The sequence below is a fragment of the Psittacula echo genome (genome assembly GCF_963264785.1).
Source record: "Psittacula echo genome assembly, chromosome: Z".
Taxonomy (NCBI): Eukaryota; Metazoa; Chordata; class Aves; order Psittaciformes; family Psittacidae; genus Psittacula; species Psittacula echo.
The window spans coordinates 102,980,508-102,993,990 of NC_137742.1; the positions used below are offsets into that span (position 1 = coordinate 102,980,508).

At 52.7% G+C, this 13,483-nt stretch overlaps 1 protein-coding gene across 1 annotated transcript; it reads right to left on the reverse strand.

The window, feature by feature from the left end:
- Positions 1 to 3,431: 3,431 nt before the first annotated feature.
- Positions 3,432 to 9,816, reverse strand: IRF8 (interferon regulatory factor 8; the record flags this gene model as incomplete). Its single annotated transcript, XM_080637979.1, has 8 exons — positions 3,432 to 3,844; positions 4,915 to 5,030; positions 5,350 to 5,736; positions 6,416 to 6,463; positions 6,775 to 6,886; positions 7,345 to 7,433; positions 8,474 to 8,657; positions 9,643 to 9,816. The coding sequence occupies 8 exons, from the start codon at positions 9,814 to 9,816 to the stop codon at positions 3,668 to 3,670; spliced, it is 1,287 nt and encodes a 428-aa protein (XP_080494105.1). The 3' UTR covers positions 3,432 to 3,667.
- Between the last annotated feature and the right edge of the window lie 3,667 nt (positions 9,817 to 13,483).

Here is a 13,483-nt window from a genome sequence, read left to right on the forward strand (position 1 = left end):
TAGGAAACCACATGCCTTCTGGGGAGGACAGCCTTTGATCTTCTCATTCATGCTACCCAGGATAGTTCAGTGTAGAGGATGCAGCCTGTGCTACAGATGCGATGTGCATCCCCAGGATTTGGAGGCAGGACCCTCAGATGCAGACACAGGACACTCTTAGGACTTGCCAACACATAAGCCATTGATGAAGAAGCGCCGACACCAAGCACAAGGTTTCACTTCAGTGAAGTGATAGAGAAGAACCCAAGTGAACAGAAACCAGAGAAAGTATTTGAGTCCCAGTCACCCAAAACCACTGAGACTTGACACAGATGCACTGCGCAGCTCACCCGGAGCCAGGCGAGGTGCAGGGATGGGGTGAGGATGCTCCCGGACACCAACAGCACCAGGTTCCCAGCCAAGGTGATGGGATCAGCAGTGTTCTGCTTTCCTGGCCGAGGAAAAGCATGAGAGGTGGAGGAATTCCTCCTGGCTTTGACAAAGTCTGGGCAAGAGCATCCCTCTGTGCCATCTGGCACAGTTGCCCCAAACCTGCTCCTACCTGATGGAGCATCTGGTCCTTCGTGAGTAAGCAACAGCCTTGAAGGCTTCTCTCATATTGGAAATGCAGCTTGGGACAGGCATTAGTCACAAGCCAAACACTGCAAGTCCTACCTGAGCCCTGAGCAAACAAGGGGACCCCTGCCCACAGTAATGCACCCCACTGGGTTATCCTTCCTGCATCCCACCTCTGCCACGCGATGCTGTGCCGCAGTTTCCTTCCCATTCCCTCTACACCCACTAGTGGTCTCCTCTTGGACGTGGCTTGGAAGCTGTTTGGGACGGGAATGGTGCTGCTGGTTTTATGAAACGAGGCACAGAAGGGACCCAGACTGAGCTCTGGGCTCTGATGGTAGCACTAAAAACAAGCGGTGCAGCTGCATCCAACAGAAGGTACCTCCACTCCCTGCTGCTTCTTCGTGGTCTTGAGGTGGAAATTGAAAGAGCCCTGAGGATGCAGCACGTGGCTCCCGGCAGCTCAGGATGGTGGTTTCTGAGGAAGGACTCGCACCAGCACATGTGGGGGAACCGCAAGTGGCATTTATGGTGTCCCAGCCTGAGCCCATCATGCGCTTCACAACGGGGCACGCGTTATTCCAGCACACACCATAGCAGGTCCTTGCTCCCGCCTCACCCATGGTGGGGTGAGTCTTCTTCATGCTCTGAGAGAGCAACAAGGACTGGGATAGGATTAAACCCCATGGGGACACTGTGATGGTCCTCAGGAGCAGGGAAAGGCTGGGGGGGAATGGTGATGGTGCCCCTACAAGGTGCCATCTCCACCTCTGTGACCAAGCATCCCATAAGAGCTTAAAGGAACTGGGCACTTATTGCCCTTAGTGTCCTGTTTCATCCTCAGAAATCTTGCTCTGCACCATCTCCACTCATAAGCACCAAAGCGTGTGTAATGCCAGAAAGGGATGTGCACAGGGGAAGAGGCAGGACTAAAAGCATCCCACCAGCACGGTTGGGGCACTGAGCACATATTAGCCATAGAAAAGGCTGCTCATTGTATAAATACCTCGGAACGCAGGTTCCCCCTTAGTCCTAAAGTATAACCATAAAATTCCAGCTGGGTCTCCTATCTCAGAGCACCTTTAAGCTGCTGTATGTGTGTCTTCCTGTGCACCTACTGTTCCCTGGGACTGTAACCTCAGGGACTTGCCCTGAAGGGATGCAAGGGGGCCAGCTTCAAGTCCCACAAGAGCTGAGCACTTAATTCTTTCAGGGAGGCTTCATTGGGAAGACCAAGTTGCTCACTCAAACCACCTGGGAATCCTGCAGATAGAACAGCCCCTTGGCAGAAGTGAGCTGTGGTCAACTCACCCCAAGTCAAGGTGTGTAAGTCACCTTAAACGTGCCCTCCCCACACACGCTCATGTTTGGAAAGGTCTCACTCAAGCAGGGAAGACAGCTTTGCACACATCTCTTAAGGATGGATGATGCTCCAGCTGCTTGGATCTACAGGCATCCCCTTTGCAAATGCCTACATCCCACCCCAGGGTCACGCGATGAGGACTGGTACTTCCCTGCCTGCACCCATTAGCAGGGCTGACCCAGAGCAGATGGCACAACCTGCTGTGCGGATGGAGCCAGAGTTCATGTTTGTCCTTCACAGTGGGCAAGAGACAGACCAAACATGGTCCTCACACTGCTTCCAGGGCCTCTTGATGCATTGCCCCAAACACAGCCTTGACATGAAGGCAGGTGAGGGTGCAGATGCTCTGTCTCCCCCACTGCACCACTGGCCTCATTCTACAGTGGTGTGGTTCTGAATAAATACCACCATCCCCACTAAACCAGGCCCTGTGAGAAAGCTGGATGGGAAGGACAGCAACGAAATGCTCAAGCAGGCAATAACAGCAAGAGGACCATAAATTACTGCCCCCACCCCATGGCACAGCTCAGTGGTGTGGGAGATGAGCAGGGATCTATCTTCACACCCCCTGGAATTAAGGCTCTACAAATGACACCCTTTTCTTCCTCCATTGCATCACAGCATTTTGGCTCCATCCCCGAGATGGAGCAGGAGGGAGGTGACAGCAGATTAACACAGACCCCACCGCAGTGAAGACCAGGGCAGGAGCAAGTCAGAGATACCAGACTCCCCCCCATCAGGTTTGGGCTCCCACTTATCACAACCAAGAACCACATTGCAAGAGAAATACAAAACATAGCACTTTAATTGCAGGGGGATAAAAAAAAATACAAAAGAGTCAATAAACCTCAGGCATAAAATAAATAGGCAGCTTCGTAGCACGCACACATGTGCAGCCCTGGTTTGTGTCAGCTGCATGAACATGCTTTGTTGTCAATCCACAGAGCATGTTAATGAGGATTTACACATGGATGCCACTGCCTGGTCATGCTTGGGAGAGACCAACACATGCGTTTGGGAGGGTGAAGCCAAACTATTCAACTATGCTGCGATCTTAAAAATAAAAGATATTTAATATTTATATAAACTCTGTCTCTGGTTAGGAAAAATTAAGATTCCTAAATTCTTATATTCAACATTCACATATATAATCTCTGCATTTCCAAATTTCAAAATACTTCAGTATTACAGATAGCAAAAATAGAGGGATTTGAGAAGGTCCTGCTTGGAAGGCATACCCTGGCTTCCATCAGCAGGACTCTTGGTGGGGGGGGGGGGGGGAAGCTGATTTACAGAAAGAAATTCCTATATTTGAGCATCTTAAGGCCTTCTGAAGAGTTATCCCCTAACAAATTGCTACTCTCAGCAAGGCCTGAGCTGCAAACCACTAGAGCAGGGCGTTATAGCTGTTGAGCTTTGGATCTGCTTGACTGGCCACGAACAAAGACAACACAAAGCAAAGCCAACCCCAGCCCAGACACTCCCTCCTCCCCCTGCCATTAGCTACAGACATCGGTACTGGGACTACCCTGCTGGGTACAAGTCATTTCTATCAGCGAAGATCATGTTGGCAGGATGGACGCTGAGCACCCAACCTACAGCAATTTTTACTGTTGTATTTATAGACTCTGGACTGGAAACAGCAAAGAACAAAAGCCAACTTTCCAGAAAGGGAATTCAGGCACTGTGAGGACCAAACTGGGTCTAGATCACCCCAAACCACAGCACTATGACTGCAGAGAAGGAGGCTCAGACAGCAATCTGCTGGTTTTCCCTGAAGCGCGGCCGCTGGTGCGTTGCACAGATGTCCTGGAAGATCCTGTACACTTGGTCATGCTGCGTCTCATCAGCTGTGGGTAGCATGGGGCTGCTGCTGCAGGTCTTCCCAGCCTCCTCCGCCACCTGCCTGACACACAGCTGCTCCACCTGCACAAGAAGAAGTCACGAAGACACTGAACAAAGAGGAACCTCTCTGGGCATCTCCCACTGATGGCATCCACCCACATCAGCACAAGCAGTAGGAAACAGGGTGGAAGAGACACGGCAGAGTCATTGTGCTACCAGACATGGGTGGCCAAGTCCACCCAGGCCAACAGGTCCAACTGCACAAGCCACCTTGGCACAAATATCTCTAGAATAGGAGCGGTCACAAGAGCTCCTCTCCCAGCAGATCTATAGGGAGGTAGGAGACAGCACATGCAAAGTGCTGGCGCAGACACACAAAGCAGGAGGTGACCAGGGCAGAAAGATGTGCAGGAGGCAAAGGACCGGTCTCTGAACTTGTGAAATCAGGACCTCACAGACTTAGTGGGTCTGCTTGCTCAAGGGCAGATGCAGCATCCTCCCTATGTCCTCCTGCCATATCCCTCCTTCCACAGCCTTGTCAGCCCAAGGGGGTCCCACACTGGGTGCAGGCTTCAGAAACACCCTGGTTGTTGCCCCAAGGCTTTGAGATCCCAGAATTGCTCCAGCTCCTCCAGGGATTATTTGGCCAGAGCCATGGCGACTGCCCCTCTCATCCCATCTCCTCCTTCACCCTCCTGAAGGTTTCCCAACCCCACTGCTGTGCACCATGGTTGTTTACCACATCTATTGGCTGTTCAGCTTGAAGCTTTCACTTAACCATTCCAGGGATTTATTTCACCATTTCCTAAATGAGAGGGCACAGCTGCCAGTGCCAAAAGGCACAAACAGAAGGAAGAGAACAGATTTCTAGCACTTTAAAGAAAGCTTTTTCCATTTGGGAGCTTTGTTTGCAAACACGATCTACACAGATCAAGGAGTCTCTGAAAAGCAACAGCCCAAAGCACCTCTCAGGAGGCTGTGGATAAGCACGTACCCATGCCATGCCACCCCATCCATTCAGGCACCCAAATGACCATGGTTCTGGGGGGATGAAGCTAAAGCCCTATTTGAGGGGGAAAAAAAAAAAGGGAATACAGTCCAGACAAGGTGGGAAATCCATCATCAGAGCTCCAAAGGGCAGCCCTCCATACCTGCACAAGGATGAGCTTATACCGCAGCGGCACAGCATCTGGGAACTCCTCTCCAAAGCACAGCATGACTCTGCTGTCTGGGATGCTTCCCTGGTTGTTGTAATACTGCTGCAGCTCTGCAAGGAGAGAACAGTTGGAAGCTGCCTGCCAGCCTTTGCTATGCAAGTCTGGGACCAAGCACCCTGCCACAGAGGAAAGCTGAGGGCTCAAGAGAAGCTGCTTTGTTGTGCAGAGCCTCCAATCGGGATGCATTTGCCAAGTGACACAAAACACCAGGTTATTCCTCCCTAGATCTGGTAGCATCAGCTACTCATGCAGAACACTTGGGTGACCCATCAGTGATGGGCAGGGACAACTGCAGAGTGCTCTGAGGCAAAAGGGCTCTACCCTTTCAAACCCCACTGAGTGGATAAAGATGGGAATGCTCCTACAAACCTCTAAAGAACGAGTTGGTATCAAATATCTGCACCACCTCATCCCGGTCCAGCTTGTTGGGCCTGTCCTTGTAGATCATGGTGTTCCCGCTCCAGAAGACCCTGCCCTGGCAGAGCCTCTTGATGAAGATGCCCTGCTTGTTGCTGTGCAGCAGGACCCCCCTCTCCAAGTGCCCAAAGAGCTTCTTGGTGATCTGCTTCTGGCGGTCATTCTGGATGGCATCAGCAGAGGGGAACCGCACGTGCTCCAGGGCATCCGGGGCATAGAGCTTCTCCCCATGGCTGGAGGGCTGGCTGAGCGAGAGCCGGCAGCCCTCGCTGCACGACGTGGTGATGCGCCCCACCAGCCTCCCGCTGTAGAAGAAGCTGATCACCATCTGAGAATAGCCTGGGGAATGATGGGGGTGGAAAACACCATCAGGGGAAGACAAACCCTGCCTGCTCTTCACTGCAATGCACACACACTGAGAGAGCAGCTGAATTTCACAGGAGCGAGTCTCACTTGATGGAGGAGATCTCCATCATGGAATCAACCAGGTTGGAAAAGACCTCTAAGATCAAGTCCAACTGTTCCCCAGCACTGCCAAGGCCACCACTAACCCATGTCACTGAGGGCCTCGGCTACATGGTCTGGGAACACTTCCAGGGATGGCGATTCCATCACTTCCCTGGGAAGCCTGTTCCAATCCTGATGACCTTGCTAGAGGACATCTCCATCACTCAGGCTGGTAGCAGGGCTGATCAAGCAAGAGCTCCTGACACCAAACCCCTTCCTTCTGCCTTTGCTCCACACTTCCCTTACTGCAGGCAGATCTCTCCATGCCAAAGACATGGTTTATCCCAGGGCAACTCCCCATGCCAGGGCCATGGCCATAGGACACAAGGCAGGATGTGACCCTACTCTGCATGCAAAGCCTGTGGATACTCAGGAGGGTGCAGCACCCCCAAAGCAAAGCCTCCCTGCAAAGGGAGGGCACAGTCACCTTCTGTCACAACACACATGAGGCCAAGCCCCAAAGAGGCATCTGATGGCCACAGTCTGCAGCCAAGCTGGGGACCTGCCTTACCTGAATGATGCTGCTCGTAGCTGGAGTATCCATTCATCAGTGGCAATGCTGTGGGTAGAGAGAAAGCCAAACTGAGCCTATATGCCCAGCTCCCAAATGCCAGTCCCCTCCTCTCCATCAGCCTTCTGGTTTTCAGGCACATAAGGCTTCCCAGCTCCCACACAGGAGACACCAATAAACACTTCCAGGTGGATTTAATCTTGTGCAGTGCCTAGTTGGTTGCCTGGTACCACGCACAGTGCTCATAATTAGTACTTTAAGCATTAATAAGATAAAATACAACTGTTGTCCATTACACATTGTCTGCTGCTCCAGCCATAAATCTCAGTCCCATCAGACATGAGACAACAGCTACTTACCAGGGCTGGGCTGCTGCACCCACCAGTCAGGTATTGGGGGGTTTCTGCAGGTCTCCTGGGGTGGTGAGGGGCTTCTCTTGATGATCCCCAGGTACTCATCTACACAGGGGGGCTGTGAGACAGAAGGCACTGAGATCAGAACAGGTTCAATGCCTCAGGCAGCCACTGGCCTACACTGAGGCACTTGCAGTGCTCAGAGAAGGTCCAAATGGCAATGCCAACAGGATGCCAATGAATTTTGTTAGAAAGATCAAGTTTGGCCTTCCCAAGGTTGCACACTCAAATAACACCCTCCAGGGCTACTGAGCAGAAGCAGCCCAACGCAACACGGCCAAGAAGGGGATCAGAGCTGCAAACCAGCCTCCATCCTCCAGCAAAGGTCTCACTTGCCCGGATGCAAATAAAGCACGAGGTGTTCATCACAACCATGTGCTGGCTCACATGAATGAGCTGCAATACCCAGTGCTGCTCCCCAGTGCTTTGCAGACCGAGCTTTAGGAAGGCAACAAATGCTATCAGGCAATTGGACATGAGCCCACCTCCAGCAAGGCACCCACAGTGAAGGCTTACCTCTTTCATGAGATCATCTATTGCAGAGGAATTACAGTCCATCTCCGTGACATCATTCAGGCTGCTCCCATTGGCAATGCCTGCTTTGCCTGGAAAGGGAGGCCAGGATGCAGTGAGGACAGACACACTCCCACCCCAGCTACAGCTTGTATCACTACTGGGCTTCAGAAACCCTTCACCCCATGGAAGTTACGAAACTGAGAACCACAGGACAGCAGAGCCACATAACAGCACCTCAGGGGGGCTCACAGCCCATTCCAGAGCTGCATTTGCAAAACCCAGCTTGCAGCCCATTGCCCCATTGCACAGTGACCATCACCATGGCAAATCAAGTCCGGGCAGCAGCAGAGACAGAGCTAGAGCAGAGCAGAGGGCTGGGGTTTTTCTGAGCACCCCAGAGACCGGGGCTGCTGCTTCTCTTTTTTCCACCAAGCACAGTCATGCTGCTGGTGGGAACCTGCAGTGCCATTTGCATAGCAGCAGCACGTCCCCCATGTGAATGTGGCTGAAGGGGACCGAGAGGCTGAAGGCAGATTTCCTGACAGCAACACTTCTTAAATATTTTACACTTAAAAGGAAAAGCACACACACCCGCAACCACAATATACTTAGATATACTTAGTGTGACTTGTGCTGCACCAGACAGCACAGCAGCAACTGCTCTCTACTGCTAATCACTGCTGCCAAGAGATGGGATTGACTGCAGCTCCTTGACATCCACCTAGAGCAGGCGTTGGGAGGACAAAAGGTTGAGGCTCAAGTACCTTCATCAAAGGGGGAATGATGTTGGGTTTGCCTCTGCACCATCTTTACAGGATGGATGATCACAGCAGAAGGGTTGGAACTAGATGATCTTAAGGTCCTTTCCAACCCGAACTATTCTACAATTCTATGATGCTGCAATTATCCCTTGTTTCCTAAGCAGCTGTTTAGGGAGGCAGAAAAAAAGCCTGTCCTTCCTTGCTACCACAGTGACACAGGGGACATGTGTAAAGCAGGACCAGCAAAGCATCATAGCACAAGAGCAGAGACTGGCCAAGAAGAAGCAGATGGCTCAGATATAGATCAGCAGCAGGAGTCTGGCTGCTCACAGCACCAACGAGGGTCAGTGATTTATCAGAGCACTCACTTTTCTGTTCGTCCTCTGGCACGATCCTGTAGACCTTGTAGGGCTCAGAGATGTCGAGCTGGGACCTGTCTGTCACCTCCTCAAAGTCAGGGCTCTTGTTCAAAGCGCAGCGCAGCCGCGTCTTCCATGTGGCCGGTTCCGCTTTGTCACCTTCTTTGAACTTGCCTTTGAAAACAGCCCAGGCCTAAAACAAAGCAACCACCACCACAGAATAACCCTCCATGTGAGCTCCTAGACTGCAGACACGTGCACACATGGGGACAAGCATCTGGGTGCGGAGCAGCACCACCTGCCCCAGTGATGCTCCCAGGTGCGCAAAGGGCTGCAGCACCCAGGCTTTAGAAAGCAGAAGTCAAGATCATCAAATGTGGCTTCATCACTGCACCTACAGGTCAGGAGCTGCTGGGGATTTGAGGAATCACTGTGGAAGTACTGATAACACCTCAACTAAAATCAAAATAAACCTAATTTTCCAGCTTCTGGCTAATAAAGGAGAGCTGCTTTCTCTGTAAGATCAGAACATGCTTTTGGTGGGAGAATAAATTTTACCATTGAAAGAAGACTGAAAAATTGGGGGTTTTCTACACATATTTACTTTTAATAGATATTTCTATATTTTCAGATAGCTGAATTCAATGCCATCCTCATAACCCAGTGCTCCTGAACCAATCACTAACCAGTGGTCACTGCCTTGAAAGTGAACTTGCTCACCAGCACAAATATTTGGAAGTGGAGGCAGACAGAAGGCAATTCCTGACTTTTTTGGTTCAGGATGGAATTTTCCAGTTTTTCCCAAAAATTGGAAATCCCCACACCCCCCCCCCGGCCTTCAGTGACATCCAAGACTTCCTTCCCTCCTGCAAAGTCTTTTTTGTAAATCCAGCCTTTTAGTAACAGCCTGGTAAAATGTTTAGAGCAGTTTAGAGCACATCCACCTCCTCCTCATGTCAAACCTAAGAGTGGTACCAACATTTGGCAAAAAAGGAACAGATACCCCCAAAAGAGCCTGGGAAACCAATTACGGGGTGAAGCATCTCTTCCAAGGGTTACAGATGCAAAAGCTATAGACAGCATGGACATCTCGCACCAGCAGCACTATCAGCATGGGGAAAAACAGCACTATAGAGCTCAGGAACTGTTGATAAAACACATTAACCATCTGGCCTTACCTTGAAAATAGAAGCATCCACCTCCTGGTTGTAGTCCTGCTTCCCGGCATGTTTCCACGGGATGCGGAACATTGTTTTCTCTTCATTTTCCCAGATAAGCCCAGGATAGAGCTCGCTGTCGATCTGCTCAATGAGCCACTGCCGCAGTCGCCGGCCACCGTTGCGGTCGCACATCCTGCATGGAATGAGAGATCCAAGCCCTGTTAGGTCCCCCAGGATTGTCCCAGCACAGCTGGGGTACAAGGGATTGTGTTGTGCTCATGTCCCATGTCTGCACATTAAAACATCCCCCTGCTTCTTTCATAATGAAGGAAAAAATCAAGGCAGTTTACTCTGAGTTATTATGTCTTCCCCCCGCTCTATCAATTAAAGCTCTGCTCACAAAACCAGGGTGATCTGATGCTCTCCCGCAGCAACAAAAGGAATAAGTTACATGGGAAGCAGATGGAAAGGGACTAAAGCACCCGGTTCTGCTGTTAACTGAGCAAGTGACTCTGGGCATCCCAGGGGAGACATCCATTAGCATCTGCAGGAGACAAGGATGAGGGCACACTACCGACCCTCTCCAACAGAGGACGGATGCCAAGATGTGGGATGAAGTCACACCGGCATTATTGGGGACCTCTGGTCATTTTGAGCCAAAGCCACTGAGTAACTTCATGGAGGAGCCATGGGAAAGCTTCTCCTGCCCAACTGAAGGCATAGCACCAGGATCAGCCTTCCTGGCGTCCTCCATCACCTCCATGGTAAGACCTATACAGACTTCAGGAGCTGACGGCCTGGCAGAAGGGATCAGCAGCCCCAGGATCAGCTTTTGGGCTCAAAGCCCTGCTCCAAGTTTTACAGGACTGCCTTTCCCTGATTTCCTTTTCTTTACTGCCCCACAGGAAGGTTTTTGGGGTGAAAACAAGGATGTTTCCAGGACAGCCCGTACTGGTGGTCCCTGCTTTGCTCACACCAGCTCAGTGCCACCAACTTCTGTCCCTTCCCCACCGCCCTACTGCCACTCAGTAGGGCACACAAAGCCTTCTGCCATCAATAGCACACCCTGGTTTTGGGGATGGGGAGAGCTAATACCGCTAGCCAACAATGCTGGATCCCAGCTGCCCCTCCAAAGCTGGACACCCCAAAGCACATGTCATAGATGGGAGCACACAACCTCTGTGCATGCTCTGGAGTTGTACCAAGACGAAGAGCCTGAGAGACATCAGTTGAAATGAGACTCTCTTCTAGATCTACCTGCTTTCTAAAGAGCTTGTTCTCACCACCGGCAGAGGCCAGAGCTCCACTCCCTTCCATGGAAGGCTGACCAAGCCCTCCAGGCTGGCCCCAGTGACACAAATCAGCACACACAACACCGGCAAAGAGCTCTCCCTGCAGCAAGCAGGGCACCAGCCCCACACCAGGACAATCAGACAGAACACAGGGCTGGCAGAGGCAGCGCTGCACCACCAGCCAGCGGCCCATGGGGATGGGTTCATCCCAACTGGGCTGGGTTGGAAGCGACCTTAAAGTTCCTCCAGCTCCAACCCCTGCCACAGGCAGGGACCCCTTCCACTGGAGCAGCTTGCTCCAAGCCCCTGTGTCCAACCTGGCCTTGAACACTGCCAGGGATGGGGCAGCCACAGCTTCTCTGGGCACCCTGGGCCAGCGCCTCAGCACCCTCACAGGGAAGAGCTCCTGCCTAAGAGCTCATCTCAGTCTCCCCTCTGGCAGGTTCAAGCCATTCCCCTTGTCCTGTCCCTACAGGCCCTTGTCCCAAGCCCCTCTCCAGGTTTCCTGCAGCCCCTTTAGGCACTGGAGCTGCTCTCAGGTCTCCCCTTCAGGAGCCTTCTCTTGTCCAGGCTGACCCAGCCCAGCTCTCTCAGCCTGGCTCCAGAGCGGAGCTGCTCCAGCGCTCGCAGCATCCCCATGGGTTCCTATGGCCCCGCATCCCGCCCGTGGCCCCGCACCCGCTCCTCACCCGCTCCACGCCGCCGCCCTCACTTGGCTCACCCGCCCTACCGCCATTTTATAGCCGCCCAGAAGGGGGCGTGCCCGGCACCACTCACACCCGCGCACCGCCCAGCCAATAGCCAGCCTTACCCCCTCCTCTCTGCCCGCGCCCGCCCCACCCAATGGGGAGCTGCCTCCGCCTTCGCCTGTCCAATGGGGAGCCGCCTGGCTGGGCATGCGCAGCTGGCGCCGCGTTCTCCGAAGAGCGAGCCTTTCCGAGAAATCAGCCACTGAGAGGGGGCGTGGTCTGGAAGGGGGCGTGGCCTGGTTGGGCGGGGTTCGTTAGAGGGCGTGGTCGTCAAAGGGGCGGGGGCTCCAGGTGGGCGTGGGGGGTCCCCTCGTGCTCCGCCTGTCCCCGCGGAGCGCACAGCGCCCGGGGACGGCCCGGCCACAGGCACAGACCCGGCTCTGCAGGCCCCCATTGATCCCAGTCTCAGACCAGTTCCGGACCAGTCTCCCCAGTCCCAGACTGATCCATCCCCAGTCTCAGACCAGTGTCCGATCGATGCATCCCCAGTACTAGATCAGTTTCCCCCGTTCCAGAGTTCCCAACCAGTCTCCCCAGTCTCAGCTCAGCCCACCCCAGTCCCCAACTGATTCACACCCTGTCCTAGATCAGTCCATCCCCATTCCTAGATCAGTCCATCCCCAGTCCCAGATCATTCCATCCCCAGTTGCAGACCAGTCTCCCAGTGCCAAACCAATCCATCCCCAGTCCCCAACTGATTCATCTGCCATCCTAGACCTGTCTCCCCAGTCCTAGATCAGTCCATCCCCAGTCCCAGATCAGACTATCCCCAGTCCCAGACCAGACTATCCCCAGTCCCAGACCAATCTCCCCAGTCTGGTGATCCATCCCCAGTCTTGGAGTGGTCTCCCCATCCCCTAATCAGTCCATACCCCAGCAATTCCCAGTTCCCTCCTGGATCAGCCCCAGGTCCTGGATCAGCTCCAGATCCAGGTTAGTCCCTCTTTGACTGCTCCAGCTGGGATCAGAGCCCTGGCAGAGCCCGGCAGCCCCAGGCCATCCCCATCATACCCAGCCGGGGCTGCTGGCTGTGATGGAGCATAAAGGATCCTCTGCAGCCTGACCTCAGAGGGGTTTTTTTTGGGATTACCAGATTACACACACATTTCTTGGAAGAAAACCGTAATTACTCCCATGTGGGTAATAGAGAGAAATGGGAAATATATGGAGCTGCACAGCTGCTACAATAAAAACAATGATCTAAGGTACACAACCTTTACTGTCATTCCTAACAAATAACATCTGTAATAACCCTCGTTTTTAAACACTCGACTGACCCTAATCAGATCCCCCCCACTCCCCCATGAGATTTGAGGGGAGCCAAAAACCTCTCTTGCAATCAGACATGGTTGAGAGGGTTATTTTTGGAGGGGTTTTACTGAGAAACAAGTTCAGCTTTGGAGGGGGAGCTGCATCTCTGGCCCCCATGGCACCAGTTCTATACGGGACAGAGACACCCCCGGTTAAAAATGGTTTATTTTGTAAAAGTCGTGAGAAATTCAGGATATTTCCAAGGGGAATTGTATGACCCAGCTTCCCCATCGGGAGCACATTGACTAAACGGGACCCTGCTGCCAGTGGAGTGATTCCATCGCCTTTGCCTTCATTCTAGCTTCACAACTTCATGGGCAGCCTGGAAAGGCAAAATCTCAGCTTTCTGGGATGAGGGGAGTCACAATCGGAGGAGGATAAAACAACAAACCCCTCAAAACGGGGGTTTTGGCCGCTCATGGTGCCGGCCGGCTGGAATGGAGAGGGAAGGCAAGGGAAAAAGTGAAGCATGCCCTGGGGCAGGCGGTAGAGCCGGGAATTTCTTGT